General features: G+C 59.7%; 1 protein-coding gene across 1 annotated transcript in view; it reads left to right on the top strand.

The window, feature by feature from the left end:
• The window catches only part of LRRN2 (leucine rich repeat neuronal 2), a 60956-nt gene extending 45292 nt beyond the window's left edge, over positions 1-15664 (top strand). The window contains exon 3 of the mRNA XM_042924874.1: positions 12593-15664. Coding sequence (XP_042780808.1) covers positions 12827-14968 — 2142 coding nt within the window. The 5' untranslated portion in view covers positions 12593-12826 and the 3' untranslated portion in view covers positions 14969-15664. The remainder of the gene's footprint in view (positions 1-12592) is intronic.
• Positions 15665-17282: the final 1618 nt, after the last annotated feature.

Genomic DNA, 17282 nt, shown 5'->3' with positions numbered 1-17282 from the left:
CTGGTCACCTGTGCTGTGAGGGCAGTGTGCAGACAGACGCGCATTCCCCACGCTAATACCGTCTGAGAAGAATGTCGCTCGCCACGTGACCAGAAGATTGGTCCCCCCGTTTGAGGACCCCGCTGCCGCAAGGGGCAGCTCCTTCCAAGATTCAGAGAAGCTACCTGTGAACCTTATCCGCCACCCCCCCCCCCGAGACCTGGAAGAGGCCCCGACAGAGCGACAGCGGCTCCACGCTCGGCCGCCCTGTCCTGCTGCACTTCAACAAGACACAGCTCTGGTATGAAGTACCAGTGGGTCATTAGGAACGTTTATTTAAGATGAACAGTCCTGGGAGCCAGCCCGGTTGGGATGCCAGCCATCTCATGATCGATAGAGATTTTATTTGCCGCCTCCATGGTTTCCCGTTCCTTTCCTGCCCGGTACGCTCGAGGGAAGACAGAGGAAAAGCGCTCTGGGTCCCTCTCCCTTGACCCAGGCGGGAAGGGCAGAGGGCAAAAAGCCCCCAGAACACTCCTGATCTCCCGCTACAGCCCTTAGCCAGCACGTCTCTGAGCTGTCCCGGGCTACTGGGTTTCAGAGAGATTTTCAAGGCTGAGAATGAGGTTGGGCTCTCAAGAGACACTGCCCTTGTAAAATATATACATTAACTAGTATATATTTGCCTGGAAAACGCCTATAAAATAACGTTGTCCAACCCTTTCTCATCTTACAGATGAGAAAACCAGGGCCAAGTGGGCAGCAAATAAAATAGTGTTGAGAGTGACAATAAAAATACCCCTCGTGCATATAATATCTCTACCGATGCAGACCTCTCACACCTGGGATCTGACTCGGGTTTTTGACCGGGCCAGCGAGCTGCTAGGGACTCCTGAACCCCTTCCCAGAATCTTCCCGCCGCTGCCGAGCCTAGGTGACGTTTGTGTTAGCCCCGGCGGCTCAGAGCGTCCCTTTCACACTCATGTGTTCATCTCATCTGCACCGCACCTCTGCACAAAAGACGGAAGGTACTGGTCTTACCCCTATTTGGCAGAGGAGAAAGCAGGGGCTCATAGAAGTGAAGCCAAGCTTACATGGTTAGTAAATGTCAGAGCGGGAACTAGAATCCAAGAGCCCTGTATCAGTTTGCTGGGACTACCATCTCGAAGTATCACAAACTGGGTGGCTTAAAAACAATAGAAATGTATCGCCTCCGTTCCGGAGGCCCGAAGTCTGGAATCAAGGTGCGGCAGGGCCGTGCTCCCTCCGAAACCCCTCGGGGAGCACTCCTAGCTGTCGGTGCCCGCTGGCTGTCGTTGGAGGTCCTCGGCTTGTAGCTGCCGGGCTTCAGTCCTTGTCTGCGTCATCACGTGGAATTCTCCCTGTGCCTCTTTGTGTCCAAACTCCCCTCCTCTTACACGGACACCAGACATTGGAGAAGGGCCCACCCTAATCCAGTATGACCTTACCTTGTATAATCTTAACTTGATTACACCTGCAAAGACCCTATTTCCAGATTAAGGTCACCTTCACAGGTATTGGGTGTTAGGACTTAAATATACATTTTGGGGGCCACAGTTCAACCCCGCAATGGCCCTTGTCCCAAGCCAGTGGCCTTCTATAGCATGCTCTTGGCCTCCTATGCTCCACCCCACCCCCCTCTCTCTTCCCCATGCTCCCCCGAGGACAAGGGGCTCCCTCCCCTGCAGTGGAGAAAGTGGGGCTGGCCGGGAGCACTGTTCGTCTTCTGCTCTTCCCAAATCATTACAAGTTACTAAGGTAGAATCATGAAATATAGGTGGGCTTTTTATCTTTTTTATTCCCAGACAGTAAAAATCACTAAGACTTGTTCTTAATTAGTTTAATTTTGAAGCTTCTAAATATTGATTTAACCTACACTCCTTTGTACTTGCCGCAGTCACTGAATTATGCCTGTTATCGATCACAGATGGAAGCGTTTCCATCCGCTGGGCTCTGGGGGCGTCTGGGAGCCCTCGGTCCCCTAGCAGGTGCACTGGGCTCAGAAGGCATGAACAGGCCTGGAGGAGAGGGTGCCTGTGCCCGATTGGAAAGGGCCTTCCCTTGAAGGACAGCTGCTCAGCATAGGCCAGGGGCCGGTTTCTTTCTGATAACGTTGGCTCAGGCCAGGGGAAGTTGAATGAGAAGTCACTGGAAATCCCATTCCATTCTGAGCCCTAGCTGAACTGGGCAGGGGCAGGTAGAGGAGGAGGAGGAGGAGGATGTGAGGTCGGGGTTCAGAGCACAGGTTTTAGAGAAGCGTTTAGGCTTTGGCACCAGCCGGAACCTCGTCTGAGTCCTGTCACCACCAGCTGGATGTTCTTGAGCGACGAACCTACCCTCTCACATCGGTGAAGGGACTCGTAACCCCTGTCATTTCAGTGCACACTCACATCAGGCCTCCGGCGTGTTCTCTCCTCTAGGCTATGCCCCTGCTGCCCTCGGTATATACTTCCATGACCACTTTTGTCATGCTTTAGTAGATTGGGTGTTTTGTTTTTTTTTTTAATCTGTGAGCCTCAGCCTGCCCTTGCATCCTGAACCCTTCCCAGTGCCAACATACAGTTGGGGCTCTATTAATGCTCATTGGGTAAAGAGTTTCCCTGTGGCCAAGACAGAAGGGGTGAGGGGGTCTGGAATACCACGGTCCTAACCATCAACAGAGTGATAAGCTCAGCATCGTCATGGCCGTAGCTGAGCGTTCCCAGCCCGCACCGTTCCTGTGTACGGAGTTCTGATCTCAGCTGGAGGGACCTTCGAGATGATCTCGCCCAGGGATTCTCCAACAAGAGCATCCATCAGAATCACCCGGCAGAGGGCTTGCTCATTGCTAGGTTACGAGGCCCCACTCCCTGAGCTCGTGACTCTGGAGGCATTCTCGGGGTGGGGTCACCTGCATCCCAAGTGATGCTGCCATGGCTGGTCCGGGGACCGCGGTTTTAGAGCCGCTGTTCCAGCCCAGCTGCCTCATTTCACGGGGAGGAGCCCGAGAAGTAAGAGGGAAGAGAGAAGGAAGGGGGCATAACCCCAGGTCTGTCCCCAGGCCGAGACCGGAACCCAGCCCTGTCCTGTCCTGTGTCGTCTACCACCGGCTCCCATGGCTGGCCTCCGCTTCCCCCGCTGGGCCTTCGAGAAGCTGGGTGAGGGGTGGGGAAGGTTGGACGGAGCTTCCGAGAAGTGCTCTTTGCAGGCCCACCGTGAGCTGCTGAGGGCCAGGCCGGTGGCACCGGGGAGGGGAACCCGGCGAAGGGATGGTCAGGGCAGGCCCGGAGGGGGTGGCGAGGACTGACAGGCCGTCCTCGCTGCAGTTCGGGGAGGAAACCACCTCCACCGGGGCCTCAGCTGCAGCCATATATCTCCCAGGCTGCCTGAGACAGCTGACAGAGGGAGAAGGCAGCGAGGCCCGCCGGGCACCGGGGCTCCTTCCGCCGCGTGATTTATCTCCGAGCTTCGTCTGGCAAACCTGCTGATGAAACGGGTCTCCTTTTCTCTCCGCCTCATCAATTTTCATTCTGATTTCATTTTCCTTTTCCGTTAGAAGGGGTTTGGCCTTTCTCCTCGTTTAACTGGTCTGCTCCCCATTCGCTCTGCCTGCCTTTCTCCTCAGCCGCCCCGGGGCCCCAGGCCCTCTCCCGGCCAGGCATCTCCCCTGACCCCCCCCCCCCAGCGTGCCCTGGGGTTCCCTCTGTCCGCACCCCAACACTATGGAGAGAGAAACCTCCTCACCTAGCTCCCCATTCACGTCAGACGGCGCTGCTTCCCTCCGTTCCTTCCAGGGCCGCAAAGCCACAGCGCCGTGCTGGGACAGCTCGCGATCCGAGGGAGGGGACGCACATCGAACATCGTATTGGGCGTGGGTTCTCAGAGGATGGCGGGGGGAGCGAGGGATGGATTAATTTGTAGGAGAGGCCGCGGTCAGGGAAGACCTCGGGGATGGGAAGGAAGGCCCGAGGTGCGCGAGTGAAGAACGGGACTTCTGGTCAAAGACCCTGCACGTGCAAAGGCCCAGGGGCAGGAAAGAGCATTGCTTGCCTCTCTCTGAAATCTTCCCCCTCTTCATCCTGCCCTTGCGCCTGGCTCCCAGGGACCTACTGTGTTTGAAGAGACGTCCTGGGACACTGGCTGTGGGAGGGAGCCTTTCCAGAACTATGCAGGGTCTTCCCACCATGCCCACTTGATCGTAGGAGGGCCAAGGGGAGCTCCAGGGCAGGAGGCTGGGGAGGCTTGTGGGTCAGCAGCCGGGCTTGGCTGCCCCCCCCCCCCGACTTGGGACTGTGGCCGGTGTGGAATGTTTCAGGCTGAAACATCTAAACTCTGCTGCAGGAGGGGCCCTCTCCTGGCTTCCAGGGAGCACCTGGGGGAAACAGAGGCACTGCTCACCTAAGCCAGGAGGAGCCGCCTTATTTCCTGAGTGCAAGTTGTGTCAGACATCAGTGACCTGTAAATGAGCTGAGTTCCGCAACTGTCCTGGAGACTAGAAACAGGACCACAGTTGGAGGGTAGCTGGCTGCATAAGGAGGGACCGGCAGCCCGCGGTGGTAGGGTCCCTAGGAGAAGGTGCCTGCCTTCGAGGCCACACGACCACTGACGGGGGCAGTCCGGTGCTGGCTTGGTGCAAAGGTGGCCTAGAAGCCAGGGACTGGGCCTCAAACAAACTAAAAAGGAAGGGGGCGCTACTCAACACCAGGCGCTTTACAGACATCATCTTTCTCAGGTTCCCCCATGAGCTAGGCTACCGCTCCATGTCCCGAGGGAGAACCCGAGTGACGACGCACGAGGTCACACAGCCAGCACCAGGACTCAGGCGCAGAGCTGCCTCTAGCGCCTACCCCTGCACCTCTAGCCCGAGCTCTCACGGGATTTGATGGGGTCCGTGGGACTTCCCGAGGAGGGGCCTGGAGAGCTCTAGAAGGGTGAAGACCATCGTAGGAGCAGGTCGAATCCAGAGGCAGAAGCCTGAGTCAGAGAGCAGTGCGTTCTTCCCCCACCCCCCGAGGGAAGGCCCAAGCCAGGGGCAGGGGTGCAAACCTGAGGGAGACGGGCCCTGGGAGCGAGTGTGGTCTCCTTGCAGGTGGCAAGAAAGGAGGCAGAAGGGCCTGAGCCCAGACTCTGAGCTGCCTGGTCTCCGGGAGCTGGGAAGCAAGCTCTGCCCCACCTGCCCTTCCGCGCCTTCCTTTCCCTCCTGCCCTCCCGCTCGCTGTCCTTCCACAGATGTTTCCTGAGCTCCTACTGTGTGCCAGACCGTGGGAGGGACCGGCGACTCGAGCACAGTTCCTTCTCCTGAGGGGCTCACGGTCCTGGTGGGAGAGACAGGCCAACAACCAGCCGGCTCATGATGGAGGGAGGCTGGGGCACCGTGGGAGCCGGGACAGGGGGAGAGGGGTCCGGGCCGGCTACCCGCGGGTGGGCAGATGATCGGCAGGACCTGGCAGCCGGGCGGGGGCAGACTCGGCCGGCGCTGCCCCCCGCCCACAGCCTCCTGCGTGCAGTGCCCCCAGACAGCGGTGGCTGTGCCCTACCTCCTGGCGCCCTCCCCTGCTAATTAAGAAGGAAGGAGGCAGGCTCCCTTCCGGACCCCAGAATTCTAGCACCCTCTGCCCAGGCCAGCCGGGACTTCTGCTTGGGACAAGGAAGGCCCTGTCCTCCGGGGCAAGGAGGGGATTTTACTGAACGCTGACTCCTCACATCGCAGAGGCAGGTAGGGCAGGGGTGGAGGAGGGAACCCTCATCCTTTCCCCAGGAGATACCTTACCGCTTCCCTCCCTGCTCCCCAGGCCCCCACCACCGGACTCTCAGATGTCGGCTTGTGGCACCAGAGCCGTGGAAATAGAAAGGGCTGGCAAATGACACCCTGGGTTCCAGGCCGGGCTTTCCGCACTCTAGCTGCGGGCCCTTGGTCTGACCCCCTAGCTCCGCTGAGCCGAGCCGGAGCCTTCTGGTCTGTGAAGCAGCCACCTCTCAGGTCGTGGGGAGCAAATAGAAATCCTGGCACAGAGAAGGGGCTCGGGAATGTCCCGTCTATCTCCTGAGACTCTCCTTTATGTCACCGGTCCAGTGGCGTCAGAGCGGAGGGGACTCACCTTACCAAAGAGAGATGTTCAGTAGAATAATGGTTTTCAAGCTTTGATCACTGTGACCCAAGGGCAAAAACTGCATGGTTTTTGCCTCATGCTCTTGTCTGTACCCAGGTGTGAATGTGTGTGCATAAAACTTCTCAAAACGGTGCTGAGTCTGGCTACCGTCAACGCGCTCTGGCGTTTTCTGTTGTACTTCATTTTTTTGAAATGCAGATTGTGACCCACTTTAAGTTGTTTTTATGACCCACTGACGGGTTGCCATTCACCGTTCACGCAGCACACCTCCTGCCCCTACCGGGAAAGCGTGCGCTGTGCCACGCCCCGAGGACACGCAGATCAATAACAAAGCACCCTTTCCTCCAGCAGCTCACAGACGGACAGTAAGGAAGGTGCTGTCGGGGAGGAGGAGGTCTGTCCCAAGAGTCTCGGGGACTGCGAGGCGGTGGGAGAGCCCACCCTTCTTGGAGGGAATCGTGGACAGTATCACAGAGGAAGGAGCATTTGGGACAGGCCTCTGTGGCTGAGGTTGAAGCTGGAGGAGGGCTGTGCAGAGTGGAGGGGTCCGAGGCGTGGCAGGAACTAGCAAGTCCTGTTTGGTGGGAGCATGGGGTGGCCGGGAAGGAGAAGGCTGCTGGGAGGGAGGTGAGGAGGCGGCCCCAGGAGAGGCTATCCTAAGGGCCAAGACAAGAAACGAAAGGGGGAGGTAAGTGCAGGCACCGTGGCGGGCGTGGGAGGTGGGAGAGGGACAGGTCAAGGTGGCAGAGATGTCCAGCCTCGGAGACTGCTGGGCGGCGGTGCCGGAGGACAGAGATGGGGCGGCCGGAGCGAAAGCAGGCTTGGTGGGAGACATGGGGTGTGGGACAAGTCGAGGCGAAGAGGCTCTGAGGCAGCCAGGTGGAGGGGTCCGGGGGCAGCTAGCCGCAGGTCTGGGCCTCTCCTTCCTGGCCACGCCCACGTTTGTCCTCTTGCCTGGTGCCCCACACTCCGGAAGAGAAGACCCAGGAGTCTGGGGGTGGAAAGGAGGCAATAGCGCCACCCCGGGGGGTGGCCAAAACCCAGCAGGGCTTTGGGTGAAGGAGGTCGGGTGAGAGGCACAGGGCTGCGTGGGGCCAGGAGGTCATTCCCGCCCTCTTCCCGCCTTCAGCACATGGCACTCACAGACCCAGCCCCGAGGAGCCCCCCGGAGAGGGGGACCCGAGGTGTAGAGCGATTTCCAGATATGGGAATTGTGGAAGAACAAAGGGGAATTAAGAGGAACCAGCCTTCCCGCCTTCCTGGAGATGGCCGGTCCCACGAGACACCCCGCGAAGTGTCGCCCACTTTGTGGCAGGAAGATGAAGTGAGGGAATTTCAAGCGTCAAGCTCTGGGGGTCCCTAAAGCCAGAGTCAACTGTTTCCAGAGTCCCCGGTCCCGAGTTGTGATGGAGAAGGAAGAGGAATTCTGGGTTTAAAAGATGAAACTGATTGATGGTGACGGAAGTCAGGACAATGGTTAAGTCCAGGTGGGGGCTGGATATTGACTGACCGGGAGGGCCACACGGGAACCTTCTGGAGGGCTGGAAACATTTACGTCTTGTCCCGGGTGGTGGCCTTCTGGGTACCTACTCACGGAGAAACTCATCGAGCCGTGCGCTTGGGACGAGGGCCATGTAGTCACTCTCCTGTACATTTGTCACATTTCAGAATATTTTTCTTTATCACAAGAGGTGAGAGATGAGAAGTAGGTGGTAAGATGGAAGGAGAGGCAGGGGTGAGGGGGGGCGAATGAAGGGAACGCAGCGCTTCCTGCACCGGGACTCCCGCACTCCTCCCCGCGGCCCTGCGAGGAGGCTGTTACCCCCACTCCCCAGCTCAGGCACTGGCTCCGAAGGCTGCCTGCCTGGCCCAAGGTCACACGGCAGAGCCAGGCTCCAACTCTGATGGCAGAGCCCGGGCCTCCCGCTCCACCGCTCCTCCTTTGCATAAGTTATTTATGGAATTCAGACTCTGCAAGACTAGATAAACGCGGAGGTCTCCTCCGGCTCTGAGGTCCTGCTTGTCTGCGATTAAATGAGAGGTGGGAGTGAGGGGCCGGGCTCCCCTCCCAGGAGGAGCAGGAGGCCAGGTGCGCAGATGGAGGGCTGGCCTCCCTCCCTCTGCACCCCTCCCACCCCGCGCTTATCTGCCGGTGAGGAGGCCGGAGTTTATCAACGCTACACTCAATTACGCTGCCCATCTGTCTCCGCAGCTCAGGGGGACCTGACTCTGAAGCAGCGAAGGCCAGGCCATCGATCACCACCGCCGCTGCTCCTTCCGGACCCTTGGCTCCAGCTCCGGAGGCTGGGTGGAGGCAGCCCCGGAGGGAAGGGGAGAGAGGGGAGGGCGGGGCGAGAGTCCATGTTCACCGACCTCCTGGGGGAGCCCCCTGTCATGTAGGAGCAGCCAGACGACAGAGAAGGAGGGAAGGAGCAGCCGCAGACACAGCTTCTCCCAAAGTCTTCATTAGGAGCTCTGCCAAGGGCCCGAGTTTAACAGGAAATGTAAGGGACCAGCGCCACCCTGGAGTGGATGGCCCTGCTTCCCTGACTGTGGCCCCAGGGCTTTCAGTCTCCTGTCACTGCAGGCCAAGGCTGACAGACAGCCCCCAGCCCCCAATCAGAGGGCAGGCCGAGGTCCACGTGCAGCCCGCTGGCTCCGTTTGTCCGTTTGCGGTGCCGGCCCAGCCACACTCACACAGGAGCAATGTCTTCCCTCTGCTGTCCCCCAAGTCGGGGGCGGGGGTCGCTGTAGCCCCAAATCAAGGAATGGTGTGTGCGGGGGGGCCCATCAGGTGGCTGTAGGGGCGGAGGAGCTGAGGACCCAGGTCATCTCTGAAGGCACACGGGGCCAGCCCCGTGCTCTGCTCCCGTAAGGCCGGCCTGGATCCGCCAGGCGACAAGCCTTGGCTGGGCTGGTGGCCCAGGTTGTGGAGTCCGAGGCCTAGGTTTGAATCCCAACCCCGCCATGTGCACGTTTGCGCAACCTCTGACGAGTCATGTGACCCGTCGGAGCCTCAGTTGCTTCCCTTGCAGGATGAAACTACAAAATCCCTCCTCTGCCCACGCGCGGGCTTGATGGGGGGGGGGGGGCTCCCCACTGGCGTCCATCTACAAGGCCCCTCCGCGTGCTCGGCCCTGCGCCTGGTGCCGTGGGGGAACAGAAAGCGTGTGCGGCATGGCCCCCCGCCACGAGGAGCTCGAAATCCAGGTGGGGAAAATGTCCACGCAGTCGTGTGAACTCCTGCTCACCCCGGAGATCACAGATAGAAGACAATTAGCTTTCTCCGCAGCTCCCGGCAGAAACTGCTAATCAGCCTGCACGGGTGGGCAGGTGCAAGACAGCCTGAGACGGCGATGGCAGGTGAGTGGGCAGCTCTGCCTTCCTCCCTGGAAGGGGCTGTACGCTCAGCCGCGAGGGGGAGGACTCGTCTGGGCCTCTGCCAAGCCTTGGGATCAGAGGTGCGGCCGAACGTGAGTCATTGAGCCACCGCCTCCCTCTGGGCGCCGAACGCCCGCCCTGGGCTCCTGGCGGGGGAGCAGGTGCACTGCCTCACCCACCCAGCCAGAGGGGCTGCTGCGTGGGGTGGAGGAAAAGGTTTTGAATTCAGTCTTAAGTGGTTCCTTCATCCCCGCCACGCAGCTGAGCCTCCGCAGAACGGAGGCGAGGCGTTAGAGCCAAGGTGGTGGAGGAGAGACCCCTGCGGCTCAGATCGCGTCTGAAGGCCAAGGGGGAGGCCCGGCCCGGCCCGGCCTGGCGGGAGACCCCTCTCCACTCACTGCAGGCTTCTCTGCCCCTCGGGACTGTCCTGTGCTCTTCTAACCATTTTGCAGTTTTCAGCCCTGCCGGAGTGGAGGAGGTTAATGTCGTGACGTGTCTATTTCTGTTCCTCGCTCCCCCATGCCACCCGGAGGCAACGGTGGGCCACGGTGGGCAAGCCCAGTAGGGGCTCGTGGAGGACCTGGACGCACTTTCTGTTCCCCCTGAGAAGTCCTACCGCTGGAGAGCCTCCCAGCCCCGGGGGGAGGACCGGAGCCGAGAGGCAACTGACATTTATTGAGCTCTTTCTGGGTGCGCCCCACTCGGCTCCCTTAATCCTAACGGCAACCTCATGTTAGACGGAAGGAACAGAGGCTCTGAGAAGCCGATCCGTTTTCCCAGCGTGCTCTGGCAGGAGGTGGGAAGTCAGAGTAGGATCTCTTCGCCTGTGGGCTCTGCTCTCTCTCGTGCTGGGTCGAGGCAGGAGGCAAGGGCTTCTGGGATGTATACGTGTGACAGGACCACGGGCCTAGGTCCCGTTCGGTGACAGGGCCGTCCCGGGACTCAGCTCGTTCCTGCCTCCTCTCCACCCACACAGTACACCGCAGAGTCCCCTGCCCTCTTCCTGCCCCCCAGTCACTAGCTTGGGCGGCCAGGTTCCCTGGGCTCCCGCTGCACGTGTATGCGGGCGTGCGTGCGTGTGCGCACGTGTGTTTGTTTGCTCTGAGTTTTACGTGTCAGTGCACACACACCCCCACGCAAAACCTCTGTGCATTTTAAGTCACGGTTGTTTTCCCACCTTCAGAAATAGCTGCAGAGGAAGGTGGGAGGTAGTCAAATGTAAACAGGCATACCACTCTCCTGCTCAGGGGAGGGACGGCGCCTCCAGCCGCTCCCCTCCCCAGCATCCTGGAAGCAAGGGGAGGTGGGCGAAGAGCCCCTCTGGCCAGGTGAGCGGCACCTGCCTGGAAGGTGGTAGAACGCATCGTCCCGGGACACGAGAAGGGGCACCCGGCCTGCGGCCGGACCTGAGGACAAAGAAACGGGGTGTAAATGGCACAACCCCAGAACTTGGGTGGATTCCCGTCTCCTGCCGCCTACCAGCTACGTGTCTTCAGCGAAGTTCTTTAACCTCGAAGAACCTCAATTTTTTCACGCGCAAACTAGGGGTATTATATTAATGCTTGTCGGCTCTTTTTGACGGTTAAATGAAATAAGATATTCAGAGTCTGTGGAGTCCTGGCAAATCTCAGGTGACGAGTAAGTGTTGGTGTGCTTCCCTCATAACCCGCGGTTGGAAAACTACCCAGATCGGACTTCTAGTCGTGAGGGGACCGGGCCCAGGAAGGCCCCCTGGTTTCTCCCCCATGTTCGTTTGTAAACCAAGGCTGGATTTGCCTCCAGGGTGATTCAGCCTGGCCTTGGGGTCTGTGGGAGCCTGGATTACCCATACCTAGGAGGTGGGAAACAGTGGCTTAGATTCTACGCCGTGGGGTGGGGGGCGGGGTGAGCGACCTCCTGGGGGAAGGGGCTCTGGGGCCACAGAGATTGATTCATAGAGTACACATTCACTGAGCACCTGCTGTGTGCTCTAAGCCCAATGATGACCAAGACAGGTCCCCAGCTGGGGAGACATTTCCATGTGGTGTGGTCCAGGCTATGACAGAAGGGAGCATGGGGCACTGTAAGAGCGTAAGGTAGGCCCCTTAGCCAGCCGGGAGTTGGGGAGGGGGATGGGAGAAGCTTCTGTAGGAGGTGACTGACCTTAAGTAGAGGCTTGGAGAACCACTAGGACTTGTCTAGGAGGCCATGAGGAGACACGAGAAGGGGGGCACGTCAGGGTAACTTCAACTCAAAAGTGTTGCTGTGCATAGTTGGTAAGTGGGAGGCAGGAGGCAAGGGCCTCTGGGATGTATACGTGTGACAGGACGTCATAGAAGGAGAGGCGAACAGCAAGAGAACAGCAAGAGAAGCCAGGAGATCGGTCAGGGACAGGTCCTGTAAGGTCTTACCTGCAGGGCTGAGGAGCTCAGACCCAGGCTTCCTAACCCCACCACCTTCCTCCAGGGAGCTCAGTCAGGCTGTCGGCAGGTCCTGCCTCCAGGCAGGAAAGTTGGCAAACACCAAAGCCATACACTAGGAGAGCCTATGCAGACCGCAGGCTGGAGCACCAACTTCCCCAGCCTGTCTGGGTATAGGGTCAGGGACCATTGCCTTTCTACTTCCAGAGTCCTGAGAGCTCACGCTGGAATTTCGAATCTGTACTATTTCCACGACCACCGCCGTCCCCTCCACACACACACACACACACACACACACACACACACACACTGCTCAGAGGGATGCCTGGAAACTTTACCCAGTGAGCCAAAGAGGGCAGGGGAGATGTGAGAAGGTAAGAGAATCTACTCCACATCTCTCGGCTCAGAAGGACTGTGGAGATGACGGTCGTTCTAGCATCTCCTCTCCTCCACACACGTGCACGTACACCCCTTCCCGAGTTCTCCCGGAAGCTTCCCAGTTCAATCTCTCCCCCCTTCCCTGAAGACTCACAGTTGCTCCCTCCCCCAGCGGATGGTAGAAAAGGACACCCAAGCCTCAGGGCTGTAGGACGGAACCCAGGAGCCCTGGCTGTCCCCGTCTCTCCATTCCTTTGCCCTCTGGAGTCAAGCAGGGGTGACACGGGAGGAGGGAGTAGATTCTGCTTCTCTGCCACCTCCTGACTGTGCATCCTTTTCTTCCAGGGCTGCCCCGATGGGGCGTGGCAAGGAATGAGCAGGCCCCGCCCCAGCGGACAAGGATGGAGAGCCGTACCCAGGAGGGCAAGAAGCGATGCCCACCCGTCCCCACGTAGAATGACCGTCCCGGGAGGGCGGTTCCCCAGGCCCTGGCAAGGCTGCTGACCCTCGGCCTGCGAACCGCTAAGAGTAGGACTCCAGACTCTCCTTGCGGATGGTTCCCTACCCTGCGGCTCCATCATGAGGCTCCTCGTGGCCCCCCTTTTGCTGGCGTGGGTGGCCGGTGCCGCCGCCGCCGTGCCCGTGGTACCCTGGCGTGTGCCCTGCCCCCCTCAGTGCGCCTGCCAGATCCGGCCCTGGTATACGCCCCGGTCATCCTACCGTGAGGCCACCACCGTGGACTGCAATGACCTGTTCCTGACGGCGGTGCCCCCCGGGCTGCCCGCGGGCACGCAGACCTTATTGCTGCAGAGCAACAGCATCGTCCGCGTGGACCAGAGTGAGCTCAACTACCTGGCCAACCTCACAGAGCTGGACCTGTCCCAGAACAGCTTTTCGGACGCTCGCGACTGTGATTTGCGCGCCCTGCCCCAGCTGCTGAGCCTGCACCTGGAGGAGAACCAGCTGAGCCGGCTGGAGGACCACAGCTTTGCGGGGCTCGCCAGCCTGCAGGAGCTCTATCTCAACCACAACCAGCTCTACCGCATCGCCCCCAGGGCCTTTGCCGGCCTCGGCAACCTGCTGAGGCTGCACCTCAACTCCAACCTGCTGAGGGCCGTTGACGGCCGCTGGTTTGAGATGCTGCCCAACCTGGAGATCCTCATGATCGGCGGCAACAAGGTAGACGCCATCCTGGACATGAACTTCCGGCCCCTGGCCAACCTGCGCAGCCTGGTGCTGGCAGGCATGAACCTTCGGGAGATCTCCGACTACGCCCTGGAGGGGCTGCAAAGCCTGGAGAGCCTCTCCTTCTATGACAACCAGCTGGCCCAGGTGCCCAGGCGGGCCTTGGAGCAGGTGCCCGGGCTCAAGTTCTTAGACCTGAACAAGAACCCGCTCCAGCGGGTGGGGCCTGGGGACTTTGCCAACATGCTGCACCTCAAGGAGCTGGGTCTCAACAACATGGAGGAGCTGGTTTCCATCGACAAGTTCGCCCTGGTCAACCTCCCCGAGCTGACCAAGCTGGACATCACCAACAACCCCCGGCTGTCCTTCATCCACCCCCGCGCCTTCCACCACCTGCCCCAGATGGAGACCCTCATGCTCAACAACAACGCTCTCAGTGCCTTGCACCAGCAGACGGTGGAGTCCCTGCCCAACCTGCAGGAGGTGGGTCTCCATGGCAACCCCATCCGCTGTGATTGCGTCATCCGCTGGGCCAATGCCACGGGCACCCGCGTCCGCTTCATCGAGCCGCAGTCCACCCTGTGCGCCGAGCCGCCCGACCTCCAGCGCCGCCCAGTCCGCGAGGTGCCCTTCCGGGAGATGACGGACCACTGCCTGCCCCTCATCTCCCCCCGCAGCTTCCCCCCCAGCCTCCAGGTGGCCAGCGGAGAGAGCCTGGTGCTACACTGCCGGGCACTGGCTGAACCGGAACCCGAGATCTACTGGGTCACGCCAGCCGGGGTTCGACTGACGCCTGCCAGTGCTGGCAGGAAGTACCGGGTGTACCCCGAGGGGACCCTGGAGCTGCGGAGGGTGACGGCAGAAGAGACAGGGCTGTATACCTGTGTGGCCCAGAACCTGGTGGGGGCTGACAGTAAGACGGTTAACGTGGTCGTCGGCCGGGCTCCCCCGCAGCCGGGCCGGGACAAGGGATGGGGGCTGGAGCTCCGGGTGCAGGAGACCCACCCTTACCATATCCTGCTGTCTTGGGTCCCCCCACCCAACACAGTCTCTACCAACCTCACCTGGTCCAGCGCCTCCTCCCCCAGGGGCCAGGGGGCCCCTGCTCTGGCCCGCCTGCCGAGGGGAACCCACAGCTACAACATCACCCGCCTCCTTCAGGCCACGGAGTACTGGGCCTGCCTGCAAGTGGCCTTTGCCGATGCCCACACCCAGCTGGCATGTGTATGGACCAGGACTAAAGAGGCCGCTCCTTGCCGCAGAGCCTTAGGGGACCGACCAGGGCTCATAGCCATCCTGGCTCTGGCTGTCCTCCTGCTGGCAGCCGGGCTAGCCGCCCACCTTGGCGGTCGTCAGCCCAGGCAGGGGGCGGGTGGGCGGCCTCTCCTTCCAGCCTGGGCTTTCTGGGGCTGGGGGAGTGCCCCCTCCGTTCGAGTGGTATCCGTGCCCCTTGTCTTGCCCTGGAACCCTGGAAGGAAGCTGTCCCGGTCTTCGGAAGGGGAAACACCATCACCACTATTGCTACAAAATTCCTGAAGCTCGGCCCGCTCTCAGCAGTAGACAAATAACGAGGACTACTTTTTACCAAAAGGGAAGCGATCTGGGTCAGATGCCCTGCCAGGAAAGTGACATGGACCCACGTGCTTGAGGCCTGGCAGCTGGACCAAGACAGACGGGCTTTGTAGCCTCAGGGGGGCACTCCCACCGCCTCCAAAAAGTTGCCCTTACCTTCCGGGAGCCTGTCCGCTGACATTCTGACGAGCATCTCCAAGGGACAGGAGGGACTCTGGCGAGAGCCTCCTCCCACCCCCCCCTAGTTGTCTGTGTGCCCAGAGGCTCCTGGGCTTCTGCTTGGATGTCCCCTGCCTGTGTCCCCAGGCCCTTGGCCCACAGGATGCGCCCCCTCCTCTTCTCTTTCTTTGCACAGTCTCAGTTGCTTGCTCTTTCCCCTCCTGGGCAAGGGCTGAGGGAGGCCTCTCCTCCCCACCATGGGGTGACCGCTCCCAAAGTGGGTCCCTGGTCGGATCTGAAGGACATCTGGGGAGAGGGATGCCCAGGAACGCCTGATCTTGGCAGCCGGTTTGGCACTCTGAGGTTGACTTTCTATAGGCAATTTTGTACCTTTGTGGAGAAACGTGTCACCTCCCCACAACCCAGTTCACTCTTTTCTCCTGTTTTGTAAAAAATAAAAATAAACAAGAATAACGATAGTAAGGGGGGAAAGGAAACCAAGGGAGGATAATCTTTGAATACTAAGTGTAACTGAAAAGCTCTGTGCTCTGGAATCTCTTCACACCCAGGGGGTGGTTGGAGGGAGGGGCTGGGAAGGGACTGGAGGGGAGAGGGAGATGGTGACAGAGGGCACAGGTGTTCCCTGTAGGTCTGAATTCGGGCCTGCTGGGGGGGGGCGGTTGGGGGAGGCTGACAGGAGAAGGAGGAACCACAGGAGGCAAGGAGAGGGTGGGAGAGAAAAATGGAGGAAAGCACAGAGAGAGAGAGAGAGAGGGGGAGAGAGAGTGGAAATTTCCATCACCAAACATTGTCACCCCTTCTCCTTCCCTGATAAGCAATTAACATGCCAGTGCATAGGAAGCACTTGCCGGCCTATTTCTAATTAAACAAACCCAAGAGGCAGAGACATGCAGAGAATTGCAAATCATCAAGACAGCAAGAACTTTGGCTCACTGGGGCAGAAGGGGGAGTGAGGTGATAGAGGATTTGGGGAGGGGAAGGCTGTGGGAGAAAGAAATTGCTGCATGGATCTTTCCGGTCCATTTCGGTATCATTTGCCATGAGCCTGGTTTGGTTTGTGGTATTTTTTGGTGTTTTTTTTTTGTTTTTTGGTTTTTTTTGCTTTTTTGTTTTTTAAGACAGATTGACTTGTTAGGACCAAATGCGAAGAGGGGTCTCTGTCGGAAAGGCAATAGAGCCCAGGGGAGGGGGCTGCCGTGCCCGGTCAAGGGGGCCGCTCCAGAGCAGAGGCCACTGGCCACAGCTTTGGTTTTGGAAACGGGCTGAGACGGCCCTGGGTTTCCTGAGACTGAGGAAGCAGCATCGGAACCTGAGCCCCCCTGTGCTACAGACCCAGAGGGCAGACTCATCGCGGGTTGGCTCCAAGCCGCCATGGGGATTGCAAACATATACGCAGGTGGAAGCCAGGCCAGGAGACGGAGCATCGGGCCCCACGGAACCTAGAAGGAGGACACTCACCCCAAGCCAGAGGGCAGCGCTCCTCTCTGAGTCTCGGGACCACACTTGGAGAACCACGGAGTCCGGCCTGCGGGGGCTGGAAGGTTTCGCTCCCTCCGCTGCCGGCCCCAGTGTGTTTATGGGTAGCGGTAAAGGTTCTGGTCCCAGGAAAGTCAGAAAAGAGGCAGGAGGATGGTGCCTCTGGCCCCCTCCCCTCCACTGGGGGACTGCTCAGCCCCCATCACGAAATGACCACCCTCTGCCCTGATTCGTGCATGTTTTTTCCCATGGGCCAGTTATGTGCTATTTAGGGGAGGGGGCTGGGAAAGCAGAGATCTGACACACTGGCTCCCCCTCCCCTTTGGGCACCCATGGCCGACATTGCCAACGCTTCACAGTGTCCCTACGTGAGGAGCTCTGGGGTCACCTCAGCTACTCCGGGCAGCCCTACCCACTGGCTGGAAATGGCCTGTGGGATCTAGCTGGTTTTCTCCATTGGTGAGGGTTGTTCCAGAGCTCTGTGGGGAAGACGTGGGGCAGGGCCCGTGCCGAGCGTGGAAAACGGGAGTTGGAAATCATCACCTGTCCTTTCCTCTAGGACAGCAGGCGCTCACTGCCTTCCTTGACAGGCCCACGTGGCAAGGAGAGTCAAGGTGCTATT

This window comes from Panthera leo, chromosome F3 (assembly GCF_018350215.1).
Source record: "Panthera leo isolate Ple1 chromosome F3, P.leo_Ple1_pat1.1, whole genome shotgun sequence".
In the NCBI taxonomy this organism is placed as follows: Eukaryota; Metazoa; Chordata; class Mammalia; order Carnivora; family Felidae; genus Panthera; species Panthera leo.
The sequence above is the reverse complement of the archived record's forward strand: the minus strand, read 5'-3'. Positions and strand labels throughout refer to the sequence as shown.